General features: G+C 42.2%; 1 protein-coding gene across 2 annotated transcripts in view; it reads right to left on the reverse strand.

Moving 5' to 3' along the window:
- Positions 1-15,221, reverse strand: part of ERCC6L (ERCC excision repair 6 like, spindle assembly checkpoint helicase) — a 59,541-nt gene continuing 44,320 nt past the window's right edge. The window contains exon 2 of one of the 2 annotated variants that reach the window (XM_010374970.2): positions 1-4,050. In XM_010374970.2, the coding sequence (XP_010373272.1) occupies positions 360-4,050 (3,691 nt within the window). In that variant the 3' untranslated portion in view covers positions 1-359. The remainder of the gene's footprint in view (positions 4,051-15,221) is intronic. The other variant, XR_004058355.1, reaches the window with a different exon arrangement.

The raw sequence follows: 15,221 nt of genomic DNA on the forward strand, positions 1-15,221 counted from the left end.
TGGAAAACACTTGAGAAAAGTAACTTTAATTTTCTTATCTGAACTGTTATATACAAAGATGATCACTTTCAGAGTAAAATTAAGAATGACCAGAACAATTTTACAAAATTTTCCAAGAAACAACACAGTTAAATTTACAGAATATGCCTAAAATATAAGAATATTCAAGTGAAGAAATATTAAGCTAGTGCTCAGAATACCAGACTATGGAGTGGGGGGCGTTGCAGGGCAGAAGTTGCTTTTTGAGATCTTTCTTGCCTTAAGCCTGAATGCTTCATGTTCCCAAAGAATCCAATTATGGAAACAAAAATTCCCTCATACTCAGTTTCACTTTAAAATACAATAAACAGGTTACATTCTCAATTGTTATTAAGTTGCTTATACAAACTTAAAGTCAAGAGCATAACTTCAGGATCTGCACTTTTTATGTCAAGCGCTTTAACTAAGCAGTTTAGGGCCTCCTGGATTTTTCCACACTCTTTTAGTTCTTTTCCACGCTTTATAAGAGTCTCATAGTCATTCGTAGCCTCTGCCGCCTGGGGAGAACCAACCAACTGTTCACCAGACAAAGGCTCAGGGGCACCAAGAGAGGTCTCTTGAGCTAGAGCACTAGGCTTAGATGTCGTTAACCAGCTGGACTTGTTTTCTGAAGACAGTGTTTCTCCTGAAGGATCCTCTTCTGTATACTTGGAGGCTTCGCCACTGCTTTCCTCTGCCCCTTCTTCTGGATAATCTTCAGCACCCTTTGCTTCACTGCTATCGTCAAGTCTTTCCTCCATGTCCTCCACGTGGTCTAAAACCATATTAATAAGAGACCTCCTAGAAGCCAGAGATCTTCTAGAGTTCATAGACTTATTTACACTACTGGGTATTTGAGATGAAAAGAACCTTCCCGGTGGACTGATGTCATTTTTGGGAGTTGAAGCATCAAATTGTTTCACAGATGAGAATTGAAAGAGAGATGTGTTGAATGGATTTGTGCTTGAGGTATCTTTAAAAGAATCATCTTCATCTTCGCCATCTGAAACAATCCTTCTAGCTTTACTTCTGATTTTTGCTTTAACTACTACTTCTTCTGGTTCATCATCTTTCTCAGAAAACTCCCAACTGAGACATGTTTTGCTATGCACAAACCCTGCTCTGGAATTAGGTGCAGAGCCACACAAGCTATTTTCTTTCTCAACATGTTCTAAAGACTGACCGGAAAAATTTTGTCTGTTGTCTGCTGAGTCTTCCAAGAAAAGATTGAAATCACATGCATACTGTGGTGAAGATGCTAAACGTTCCTCTTCCAACTTGGCCTCACTTGCTTGAGCATCCTGCAATGCACTATGGGATGCTGAAAGGTCATCAGCTATTTCAATAATGGATACATTTGATTCTGCATTTTGACTTTCATTTGTTATGGAAATAATGGGCCAAGGATTGCAATGATGTAAAATCTCATCATCCTTTAGTTGATCTAAATTTGGCCCAAGATCAGCTTTGGTTGATTTGCTAAGTACATAATTAAAACTTTCCAGAGGATCCTCTTGCAGTGCCTCTTGCTTAGGCCCCTCTTGTAATGTCTCTTTTTGTACAGCTTCATTTTTAGTTGCAAAGCTTTTTTCCATTCCCAATGAAGAGTTAGTACAAAGTTCTTCTACACTTCCAAACCCCTTGGATAAAGTAGCTATAGAGTCAGCACTACATGTACCTTCATATGGGTGCCTACCATCTTGCAAGGTGCTAACATTCACCTTTATACTGGAGAGATCTTGTTTCTCACCCTCTTCGGGCAGATCATCAATGACTACACTTGCCATTTTGGAACTGATATCTTCTTCCTGAGTATGACGAGTACTTATAAGAGGTGAAGGCTGAGGCTGTGGTTTATTCAATTTAGGGCATTTCTTCTTTGTTGAAGAAGGAAGTACAGGTTCTCTTAGCCAGGCCCCCTCATTTCTATTTCTTTGTTGTTCCATCAGGAGCTCTTTATTTTGAGACTCAAATTCAACAAGGAATTGCGCTTTCTGAACCCTTTGTTGAATATAGTGAGATTCTTCTACCACATCAAGTTCTTCTTTAATAGATAGATCACATGTGTACATCAAATCATGGTCTGAGATTCCGGCTATCCCCAAAGACTGCAGGTAGGCAATGTGTTCATCTAGTTTTGTATCAGATTTCCTCTGAGCAGCATGCAAAGACTGAAGCTGCAGCTGGGTTACAGAGTTCTGAAGATCCTCAATTGTAAAGAGCTCTCTTAATTCTTGTTTACTAAAATATCGGAAAGGGTTCTTTTTTTCACCAGTAGTTTGTCTTATTAATGAGTCCTTGAAAACCTGTCTTCTGTATATTTTTTCCTCTACAGTCCCACAAGTGATTAGCCTATAAACCACAACATTCTGCTTTTGTCCAATTCGGTAAACTCTATCCACAGCTTGAGCATCAGTTGCAGGATTCCAGCTAGGGTCAAAAATGACCACTCTAGTTGCTGCAGTTAATGTTAAACCGACACCACCTACTTGAGTGGTAAGCAGAAAAACAGAGTAATCTTTATTTTGCTGGAATAAGTTAATTCTTTTTTCTCGTTCCAAAAGATGAGTAATCGTCCCATCGATTCGCAATGTCTTAAAGTGCCTATTCTTTAAGAGGCGTTCGATGATGTTTAGAATTTGCCTCGATTGAGAAAACACCAGAGTTTGATGTCCCTCATCTCGCAGCCTCTTAAGTAAGTCCATTAGGAATATCATTTTTCCAGATTCTTCCATCAATGTGTTATCAGTTATTTGATCAATATGGTCCACATCTGGGGAATCTTCGCCCTCATTTCCATCTTGAGCAGAGAATGTCCCAAGATTTAGCAAACAGCAAGCCCGTGCAGACAGGAGCCTAGGATGATCACACAGCTTCTTTAAGACACCTAGCTCAGCCAAAGGTGAGCGCGTCTCCATTAGCAACTCCTTGATATGATCTAAAGACACAAATTTCCTGTATATTTCTTCTTGTAAAGGCACAAGTCGTATCCAAATAATTAAATCATTTTTCCTGGAAAGGGAAGGCATTTCACAAATGGCATCAACATCTGGATTCTTTTCATTAAGTCTGACCTCTGGGTTGCTTGACTTTCTCTTCTGTACGTCTTCTTTAGTCCTTCTGAGAAAATAGGGTTTTATGATTGCCATTAAGTTTTCAGATATTTTAAATCCCAAGGCTTTTTCTCCTGGGGTAGCATCTTTCTCTCTTGCTCTAGTAATAGGATTTTCATACTCCATTTTAAAAGTTTTTAATGTTCCCAGCAGGGACCCTTGACAAGCAAAATCAAATAGGGACCATAGTTCTTGTAAATTATTCTGGATTGGGGTTCCTGTGAGGAGGAGGCGATTACTTGCAGGAATAGCACGAGCACATATTGCTGACTTAGTAGATGACGTTTTTATTTTATGTGCTTCATCAAGGATGACATAGTCCCACACAAACTCTTGGCCCCTAAAGCTTGAAAGTTGCTGCCAGTTATTGATTAACATCTGATATGTAGTGATAATGACACCATTCCTTTGCTGAATCCGATTGAGGTTTCTGGTCCGTTCATCCTTGCTAGGACCATGAAAGGTTTTGACTCTCATTCCTGGAGTCCACTTGATGAATTCTTTTACCCATGTGTTAATAAGATTGGTTGGCATGATCAGCAGCACATGATTCACAAGTGAAGCATCAAACATACCAGAAAGGAAAGCAATGATTTGAACAGTCTTCCCTAATCCCATATCATCAGCCAATATACCACCTTTTCTTCCATCCCTATACAGCCTATAGAGGAAAGCTATGCCTTCCTTCTGGTGCTCAAAGAGTTGGTCGTGCAGTTCTCGATAAAGCAGCAGGCCAGAGTTGCACACATCTGTAAATTCATCATCTCCCTGTTCTGCCAACTCTTCCAAGGCTTCCTGTATTTTTTGGATTCTGCTCAGCACCTTTTCATTGGGAAAAATGTCCTTTGCCAAATTGAAAAGTTTAAATGCTTCTTCCAGATCTCCATTCTTAGTTGCTTCTTTGGCCTCTTTCACATATCTATAAAAAAGGTAAAAAAAAAAAAAAAAAAAAAAAAAAAGAAGAAGAAGAAGAAGAAGAGAAAGGAAACATTGAACATTCAGTCTAAGAATGCTTTAGAGTTCATTTTAGAATCCGAACTGCAGCTGGACTTTTAATATCCTCAATTCAGGATGGGAAAGATTAGCACAGAAGATGCCAATGAAAGCTGGCATCACTTGAGACACAAACAAATATCCACCAGATGCTGCCAGCAACACCTTCAGGCACTAGTTGTGGAAAATGAATGTGCAAAGATTATTGGTTCCACAGTATTTTTTTTAAGTTTGCACCCATAAGAAGTATGAAGTGATATTTTTTGTAAAACAAACCTCTATGTGTAGGGGCATGGAAACATGGGAACTTCTCTGGCCTTATTTTACTGGAGCTCCGTGATGCATTTGACACTATTGATCACTCCCTTCCCTTCTTAAAATTCCCTCCTTTCAGATTCCTATAGATTCCTTCTGGTTTTCCTCCTCTCCACTGACCATTTCTTCTGTGTTCTTCCTCCCAGAGGACTCAGTCCTAGGAACTCTTCTCATTCTTTTTAGTCTCTCCTCAAGTTTTCCCAGAGCGTCCACTCCCACCTATGTGCTCATGACTCCCAAATCACTCTCTCCAACCCAGAGCTGTCCCTCAAGCTCTACTCTACACCCATATTCCAGCTGCCTTCTGGACATCTCCACTTGAAATCAAATTCAATTCATCCCAAACTAAACTCATTATTTGCCCTCTAAAAACGTGCTTCTCCATTTGTGTGCTAGTAAATAACGCTACCATCTATTTAGCCACCCAAACTTCAAATCTGAAGAGAATCCTTGACCCCAACCTATAGAGGAGTCATCCTTGTCCTTTCCTGTCTTTTTATGCCCCACGCCCAGGCCAGGCAGTCCCAAGTCCTACTAACTTTATTTCCCAAGTTATAACCACCTTCTTTCCATCTCTACTACCATTACTGTGGCCCAAGTCACCATCATCTCTGGCCTGGATAATTGCAGCTTCCTACTCACTGCTCTCCCTACATAAACTCTTGCCCCTCCAATACACTCTCTATATAGCAGCCAGCAATACTGTCTTAAAGCATAAAAGAAATCATGTCACTCCTCTGCTTAAAATTCTTCAGTGGTGGCTGGGCACGGTGGCTCAAGCCTGTAATCCCAGCACTTTGGGAGGCCGAGACGGGCGGATCACGAGGTCAGGAGATCGAGACCATCTTGGCTAACACGGTGAAACCCTGTCTCTACTAAAAATACAAAAACTAGCCGGGCGAGGTGGCGGGCGCCTGTAGTCCCAGCTACTCGGGAGGCTGAGGCAGGAGAATGGCGTAAACCCGGGAGGCGGAGCTTGCAGTGAGCTGAGATCCGGCCACTGCACTCCAGTCCGGGCGACAGAGCGAGACTCCGCCTCAAAAAAAAAAAAAAAAAAAAAATTCTTCAGTGGTTTATGGTCAATTACTTTCAGTAAGGGTGCCAAAATAATTCACTGGGGAAAGAACTCTTTTCAACTGGATATCCATGTGCAAAAGAATGAAATTGGACCCCTACTCATACTGTATACAAAATTTAACTCAAAATGGATCAAAGACCTAAATCTAAGGGCTAAATCTACAAAATTTAGGAAAAAATATAGGTGTAAAAATCTTCATGACTTGGATTTGGCAGTATCTTAAATATGATGCCAAACACACAAGCAACCAGAGGGGGAAAAAATATATACAGGACTGGGTGCAGTGCCTCATGACTGATCCCAGCACTTTGGTGAGGCCACGGCAGGAGGATTGCTTGAGGTCAGGAGTTTAAGACTAGCTTGAACAACATAGCGAAACTGTGTCTCTTAAAAAAAAAATAAATAAATAAATAAAAGGAAAAAAAATATACAGATGGGCAATAAGCACATGAAAAGACTCTCAACATCATTGGTTGTCAGGGAAAGGCAAACCAAAACCACAAGGAGATACCACTTCCCATTAGGATGGCTATAACCAACAAGTGGGAAAATACAAGTGTTGGCAAGGTGTGAAAAACTCCCACTATTGGTGGGAATTATTAATTATTCAGAGCTGCTTTGGAAAGCAATCTTGATCTATGTTCTAGAGCTTGAAGGAAAAAATAACATTTTTAAATTATTAGACTATTTCCAAGTTCCTGAACTGGTAACCTACCCAGTATCCTGAAACCCCTATGAAACCTGGGGTTCTGTGTAACTCTAACCAGGCGTCTTCCCCAGAGACTAAAGTGCTGCCCCTGATCCCTAGCTCTGGGCCAGAGTCCCCACTAATCACACACACCAACCTTTTAAATGGCAACTGTGTGCCTAGACTTCTTAGCACCAGCCTAAAACACTTATTGCTGTGCTCTACCCACCCTCTGGAACCCCCATTTGTCAACCTCTGCCTGAACCACAACCAGAGTTTACAGTATTCCTTGGACATCACTGCTTTCTGGCTGGGTTAAACCGCTGCTGTGAGCCAAGCTGCCTTCCCCAGTCCCTGGTTCACCCTAGTTAGCAGGTCTGTCTAACAACTGCATCTCAGCTATTCCTTTCCCCTCAGTCTATTCCACCAATCAAGCTGGACCTAGGATGGTATTCTTTCCCTACAATGGAATCAGGGGCAAAAATAAATGCTTTTTATAGCACTGCCCTGGATATCTGATTATTTGCAAGACTAGAATGCTTTTTACAATGCAGTTTGATTTAGCCACTTAGCTTCTAATCACTTCCATTTTTCAGTGCTTGGAGGGAAAACATGTCCTTTTTATTGCTAATGTAATGATTTATCCATCTATAGCACACAGGATCCCTAATGATCTGGATAATTTAGCTAACACTTCATGGGCTCAAATATTTTTCCAGAATTGCTCCCCTGTTTTCCTTGAACATAGGCAGGGAGAAGCCAGGCCTGCTTGGGAGCCAGGAGGACAGGGAGGAGTAACCAGTTCAGGACAAAGAACCATACCCCTCAAGCAAGAGAACAAGGAGAAGAATAGTGCTAGAGTATGAGGGGAAATGTCAGTTTTTAATTCCATATGAAGGGACAATAAAAACAAAAATGTGTGTGTTTAAATGGTTTTACCTGAAATTATATGACTAGAGCATGATTCTCTTTAAGGATTGTTTAAAAGGACATCTAATCACCTCCCAGGAGGTCTCTCCCCCAACACATGAGGATTACAATCTGGATTACAATTCAAGATGAGATTATGGGTGGGGTCACGGCCAAACCATATCAGTGGCACATGCCTGTAGTCAGTCCCAGCTATTCAGGAGGCTGAGGCAAGAGGTTCGCTTCAGCATGGGAGGTCTAGGCTGCAGTAAGCCATGATCGCACCACTGCACCCCAGCCTGGGTGACAGAGCAAGACCCATTAAAAAAAAAAAAAAAAAAATATATATATATATATATATATATATATATATATATTATATACAAACAACTCCTGGAGGAAGAGGATACAACAATTAAACTTGGGCTACAAAGTCCTGTTACCTGGAAAGCTACCCTTTCACTGGCAAAACTGCCTAGTTGCTAACTCCCCGGGTCATAACCCCACCTAAAGGTCTTCTCCATAAGAAGCCCTACCCAAGTGGCCATTTAAAATCATCTCTGTGGCTGGGCGTGGTGGCTTATGCCTGTAATCCCAGCACTTTGGGAGGCTGAGGCAGGTGGATCACCTGAAGTCAGGAATTCGGGACCAGCCAGGCCAACATGGTGAAACCCCGTCTCTAAAAAAATACAAAAAAATTAGCCGGGAGTGATGGTGGGTGCCTGTAATCCCAGCTACTCGGGAGGCTGAGACATGAGAATCACATGAACCCGGGAGGCGGAGGTTGCAGTGAGCCAAGATCGCACCACTGTACTCCAACCTGTGCACCACGACGAGACCCCATCTCAAAAAATAAATAAATGAAAAATAAAATCATCTCTGCCCCAAAGCTATTTGCTCAGATGCAAACATCTTCCTTGACCATAGCCAATTAACCTCTCAACATCTAATCCACCTCCCTTTGGAACTGGCTGATACCTTGAGAAACCTTTCTTCTCCACAGAGTCTGCTGGTTCAGATGCTGAAAGCTTTTCTATCTGGAGAAACCAATAAGCCATACTATTATACCTATGCCCCAAAGAGCTAAACTAAGCTAAACACACAATGTTTGCAAATGAGCAGCTGAAAAGGCACACAAGCTTAAGTCAGTCGCAGAAGGCACACACTTGATTTTCCTTGTTGTGGAGGGCCCTTTGGAACATTCCCTACAAAGTTATTTTAGAATGTGAAGAGATGGCCGGGAGCGGTGGCTTGAGCCTTTAATCCCAATACTTTGGGAGGCCGAGGCAGGCTGATTGCTTGAGTCCAGGAGTTTGAGACTAGCCTGGGCAACATAGTGAAGCCCTGTCTCTACAAAAAATAGAAAAAAATTAGCCAGGTTTGGTGGCATGCACCCATAGACCCAGCTACTGGGAGGCTGAGGTTGCAGTGAGCTATGATCATGTCATCACTGCACTCCAGCCTGGGCTACAGAGCCAGACCCTGTCTCAAAAAAAAAAAGAAAAAAGAAAGAAAGAAAATAATATGAAGAGACAGAGAACTGAATGCAAAGACCCTAACTCAATAAAACTTTGTTTTCTTCACGTGCAAAACAATCAGAAATGCTTTTTGTTTCGTAATCTGGCCACCAGTCACTAGGCCCATATGGGGTTGGAGGAACCTAGACCTGCTAATCTCGGTGCATGTGAGTGGGGTTATCGCTGTCCTCTCAACAAGAACCCAGTTTTGAGAGACAGGACTAGCTGGATTTCCTAGGCTGACTAAGAATTCCTAAGCCTAGCTGGGGAAGGTGACCGCACCTACCTTTAAACATGGGGCTTATAACTCAGCTCACACCTGACCCATCAGGTAGTAAAGAGGGCTCACTAAAATACAAATTAGGCTAAAAGCAGGAGGTAAAGAAATAGTCAAATCATATATCACCTGAGAGCACAGGGGGAGGGACAATGATCAGGATATAAATCCAGGCATTCCAGCCGGGAGGGGCAAGCTCCTTTGGGTCCCCTCCCATTGTGTGGGAGCTCTGTTTTCACTCTATTAAATCTTGCAACTGCACACTCTTCTGGTCTGTGTTTGTTACGGCTCGAGCCGAGCTTTCGCTCACCCTCCACAGCTGCGTTTCTGATACAGCAAGGCGCCCATTGCCGCTCCGGATCAGGCTAAAGGCTCGCCATTGTTCCTGCATGGTTAAGTGCCCGGGTTTGTCCTAATCCAGCTGAACACTAGTCACTGGGTTCCACGGTTCTCTTCCATGACCCACAGCTTCTAATAGAGCTATAACACTCACCACATGGCCCAAGGTTCCGTTCCTTGGAATCCGTGAAGCCAAGAACCCCAAGGTCAGAGAACAAAAGGCTTGCCACCATCTTGGGAGCTCTAAGAACAAAGACCTGCCCGTTAACAGTTTCCCTATACTGATCCAGCTCCTGGAGTATCAGCTCCCTGACATGTCTTTATGTCCAGTCCCCTTGTCAAGATGCATGTAGACACATGAGACACAACAGATGTCTTTTGATTCTCCATCAAAATCAATAAAACGTAAAACATCTGGATAACATAAAAATTGCAGGTGACCTGAATGCCAGTATTGAAAACAGGCCCATTTAAAGCCCAAGTCATGGCAGAGTAGGCTAGGAGGATTCCTTCCTTTTGGCCTCACTTTCAGGGATGGTCATTTTAATCAATGTGGGGATCATTTTAAAATCACATATAAACACAAACAATATTATTAAATAGTAGTGATTTCTGAGATAAATTAGGGGAGAATATGGTTCACATTTCAGTCAAACAATGTTTAATAATTAACTTTTCCCTGCTTAGCACCATTTATAAGACAGGCATTTAAGAGTCAAACAAACAAACAAACAATGTTGCTTTGCCCCTAATAACCAAAAACTGGAAACAACCCCAGCACTTTGGGAGATTGAGGCGGTTGGATCATCTGAGGTCAGGAGTTTGAGACCAGCCTGGCCAACATGGTGAAACCCATCTCTACTAAAAATACAAAAATTAGCCAGGCGTGGTGGCAGGCACCTGTAATCCCATCTACTCCAGAGACAAAGGCAGGAGAATTATGTGAACCCGGAAGGCGGAAGTTGCAGTGAGCCAAGATTGTGCCTCTGCACTCCAGCCTGGGTGACAGAGTGAGACTCCATCTCAAAAAAAAAAAAAAAGTTTAGGCCGGGCGCAGTGGCTCATGCCTATAATCCTAGCACTTTAGGAGGCCGAGGTGGGCAGATCACTTGAGGTCAGGAGTTTGAGATCAGCCTGGCCATCATGGTGGAACCTCATCTCTACTAAAAATACAAAAATTAGCCAAGTGTGGTGACGGGTCCCTGTAATCCTAGCTACTCGGGAGGCTGAGGCAGGAAAATTGCTTGAACTCGGGAGGCGGAGGTTGCAGTGAGCCAAGATTGAGCCACTGCACTCCAGCCTGGATGAAAAAGCAAGACTCTGACTCAAAACAAACAAAAACAAACAACACCAATCTGTGGTATATTCATACAAAGGACTCAATAACAGAAAAGAACAAACTACTACATGTATGAATTTATACATGTATGAATCTCAAATACATGCTGAGGAAAAGCCAGGCATAAACAAGTAGAAACTGTGTGATTTCACTTATATCAAGTTCTAAAATAGGCAAAACTAACATATGGTGGAAAACATCAAGACAATGGTTGCCTCTGGAGGTGGAAATTGCCTGGGAAAGGGCGTGAGGGAACTTTCTGGGGTGATAATAGTATTCTATATCCTGATAGGGGTTTGGGTTACACAGGTATATGCATTTGTCAAAATTCACCAAATGTACACTTACTTTGTATGAAAATTTTACTTTAAAAGAAAAAAAACTAAACAAATATTGAAATCCACTTAATAGTTTATATGCTGAAGTGTTTAGGGGGAAGTATCCTGATGTCTGCAATTTACTTTGAAATGTATCCTAAAAAAAGAAGATGGACTGATGGAATAGATATGTTGTAAGAATAGGTATGTGATAAAGCAAGTATAGTAAAACATTAATAACAGAATCTAGGTGGTGGGTAAAAAAGAGAGACTAAAAAGACTGCTTTGCCAATAGACTGCTGCTTCTCAATTTGAAGGCATACAAAAGCAAGATTCATAACACGCTGCGATTTGGCTTCTTACCTAGCACTCTAATGTAACTGTTCTCACCAAGGACACCAACCTCCGTATTGCCAAACTCCATAGACAGTTCTCAGTCTTTATCTTTCTTGACCTTTCTGCTGTGCTTAAAACCACTGATGACTACATCCCTCCTGAAGTTTTCCCTCCCCCTTGGGTTCAGTGGCATACAACCCTCTCTCCTAGATTTCTTCTACCTCTCTAACCATTCAAGATGCTCAGTCTGCATCTTGAATTCCTCTCCATCCACATATCCCATATAAAATGCTGGCATTTCTGGGGATCTTTTTGTTGTCAATGTCCTTCTGATTCTATGTACATTTCCCAGAAGATTTTATCCATAGCAGTGTCCTGTACTAGGTTAGAGTCCTCCAAAATTTCATGTCGACCTGGAGCCCGTGAATGTGACCAGGACATTGCAGATGTTATTGATTTAAGATGAGGTCATACTGGATTAGGGTAGGCCCTAACCCCATATGACTAGCGTACTTATGAGAGGTAAATTGAGACACCGAGACATAGAGAGGAGAATTCCATATGAAGATGGAGGCAGAGAATGGAGTGATGCATCTACAAGCCAAAAAGCTCCTAGGATTGCCAGTACCATCATAAACTAGGAGAGGCTTGGAACAGATTATTTCTCAGACTCCAAAAAGAAACCAACCCTGCTGACACCTTGATTTTAGACTTCCAGTTTCCATAACTGTGACAGAATGTCTAGGTTTTAAAAAAAAAATGTGGTAAAATACATATAACATAAAATTGACATTTTAACCATTTTAAGTGTACAGTGGCATTGATTACATTCACAATATGTAATCATCACCACTATCTTTCTCATGATACCAAACAGAAACTCTGTACCCATTAAGTTATAACTCCCCATTTCTCCCACCCCTCAGTGACATCTAATCTACTTTTTGTCTCTGTGTATGTGCCTATTCTAGATATTTCATACAGGTGGAATCATATAGTATTTGTCCTTTTGTGTTTGGCAGTGGTTAACCAGATAACTTTGGACTGGAAGATTAAGGAGCTGGAGGTACTAAAGGTCTATACCCATTGTAAAAGAAATTAACTGTCCCTGGAGAATTTTTCATTTTTAGTTAGACTTTATTCCAAAGGGTCAGTCAGGATGTTAGCCACCAAATACTCCCCAAAATAATAAAACTTCTTTCTGCTGAAGAACATTGGCTGGTAGGATACCCTCTAGATGCCAAAGCACATCTGCTATGCCAGAAAAAAGGATAATTTTGGTTTTGGCATAATTACTGTTATGCTATTTTTTTCCAGAGTGATTAGCCAGCAGGTTCAGCTGCTTTCTGAGGGCATGTTGTTAGCATGTAGGAGGATGCTTTCTTCCTGTTTATTCTGGCAGAAGGGTATTTGCCCAGTTCAACCAAAAGCAGCACTAAAATGTTCAGGTCTGATTACAAAGGAGGAGTTCAACAACCCTGCCTGCTTTTACTCACTTTGAAATCAGCCTTGCTCTTCCTGCCTGCTTGTATTCTCCTTATGACAGGGTATGAAGGACCTAAAAGAGCAGGAAGAACCTTGGGCCTCTTTTGAGCCATACAGTTTGGTCCAAATAGTTCTTTTCTGAGGAATCCAAAGCCAATAACCAGATAATAAATACTACAGAAAGCCTTACACTGTTTTCAGTGATTGCTCTTATAGGTGAAATAGAGTACAGAGCTAACAGTGTCAAGCCCCAAACCAAAACTTGTGTAGTCTCCTATCCTAAGAGGCCCAGGCCACCATTAAATTGAATATTCATGTTTTATACATTTTTTTATGCATATATTGTGAAATATACGTATCTTATATTTCACAATAAAATTTTAAATAGTGGTCAGGGGATAAGATCATTACCAGAAGGTGGACATGAAAGCTTATTGAGTAGAAAAAAAAAATTTAAAAACACAAAAAGAACAAAATACAACAGCAACCGTAATTCCCTACACCTAAGCAAGTGCCTGAAATATGGGCACTCCATGCTGTTCCGGGAAAGAACAGTGTAGAACTCTTGATTCTATTCAATTGACCTATATCTATACTTATACAAGTACCACACTATCTTGACTACTGTAGCTTTGTTGTAAGTTTTGAATTTAGGAACTATGAGTCCTCTAACTTTGTTCCTTTAAAAATTTTCTTTAAATAATAGAGATGGGGGCCAGGTGCAGTGGCTCACGCCTGTAATCCCAGCACTTTGGGAGGCCAAGGCGGGCAGATCACGAGGTCAGGAGATCCAGACCATCCTGACTACCACGGTGAAACTCTGTCTCTACTATAAATACAAAAAATTAGCCGGGCATGGTGGCGGGCGCCTGTAGTCCCAGCTACTTGGGAGGCTGAGGCAGGAGAATGGCGTGAACCCAGGAGGCGGAGCTTGCAGTGAGTTGAGATGGCACCACTGCACTCCAGCCTGGGCAACAGAGTGAGACTCCGTCTCAAAAAAAAAAAAAAAAAAAAAAAAATTAATAATAGAGATGGGGTATCACCATGTTGCCCAGCCTGGTCTCAAATTCCTGGCCTCAAGTGATCCTCCTGTCTCAGTCACCTGAGTAGCTGGGATTACAGATGTGAGGCACCATGGCCGGCTAACTTTACTCTTTTTAAAGATTGTTTTGGCTATTCTGGGTCCCCTGCATTTCTATATGGCTTTTATACTACTTTGTCAATTTCTTTCTCTCTCTCTTTTTTTTTTTTTGAAACAGAGTCTCGCTCTGTCACCCAGGCTGGAGTGCAGTGGCACAGTCTCAGTTCACTGCAACCTCTGCCTCCCAGTTTCAAGGGATTCTCCTGCCTCAGCCTCACGAGTAGCTGGAATTATAGGTATGCACCACCCCCACCTGGCTAATTTCTATATTTTTACTAGAGACAGGGTTTCACTATGTTGGCCAGGCTGGTAGCTCATCAATTTCTGCAAAAAAGCCAGCTGGGATTTTCTTAGATGTAGCATTAGAATCTGTAGAACACTTTGGGAAGTATTGCCATTTTAAAGATATTATGTCTTTCAATCCATAAATGCAGGATATCTTTCTTTTATTTAGGCCTTCTTAAATTTCTTTCAACAATGTTTTACAGTTTTCAGTATCCAAGTGTTGCACCTCCTCGTATAAATTTACTCCTAAGCATTTATTTTTGTTGCTATTATAAATGGAATTGTTTTGGCTGGGCACGGTGGCCCACGCCTGTGATCCCAGCACTTTAGGAGCCCGAGGTGGATGGATCACCTGAGGTCAGGAGTTCGAGACCTGCCTGGCCAACACAGTGAAACCCCGTCTCTACTAAAAATAAAAAAATTAGCTGGGCATGGTGGTGGGCACCTGTAATCCCAGCTACTTGGGAGGCTGAGGCAGGAGAATCGCTTGAACCCAGGAGACGGAGGTTACAGAGAGCAGAGATCGCACCACTGCACTCCAGCCTGGGCAACAGAACGAGACCCTGTCCCAAAAATAAATAAATAAATAAGGCCAGGTGCGGTGGCTCATGCGTGTAATGCCAGCACTTTGTGAGGCCGAGGCAGGAGGATCACCTGAGGTCAGGAGTTTGAGACCAGCCTGGCCAACATGGTGAAACCCCATCTCTACTAAAAATACAAAAATTAGCAGGGCATGGTGGCCTGCGCCTGAAATCCCAGCTACTCAGGAGGCGGAGGCAGGAGAATCGCTTGAACTTGGGAGACGGAGGTTGCAGTAAGCCGAGATTGAGCCACTGCACTCCAGCCTGGGCAACAGAGACTCTGCCTCAAAAAATATAAATAAATAGGCTAGGCGTAATAGCTCACGCCTGTAATCCCAGCACTTTGGGAGACCAAGGCGGGCGGATCACCTGAGGTCAGGAGTTCGAGACCAGCCTGACCAACATGAAGAAGCCCCGTCTCTACTAAAACTACAAAAATTATCCAGGCGTGGTGGTGGGCACCTGTAATCCCAACTACTCAGGAGGCTGA

This window comes from Rhinopithecus roxellana, chromosome 7 (genome assembly GCF_007565055.1).
Source record: "Rhinopithecus roxellana isolate Shanxi Qingling chromosome 7, ASM756505v1, whole genome shotgun sequence".
Taxonomy (NCBI): domain Eukaryota; kingdom Metazoa; phylum Chordata; class Mammalia; order Primates; family Cercopithecidae; genus Rhinopithecus; species Rhinopithecus roxellana.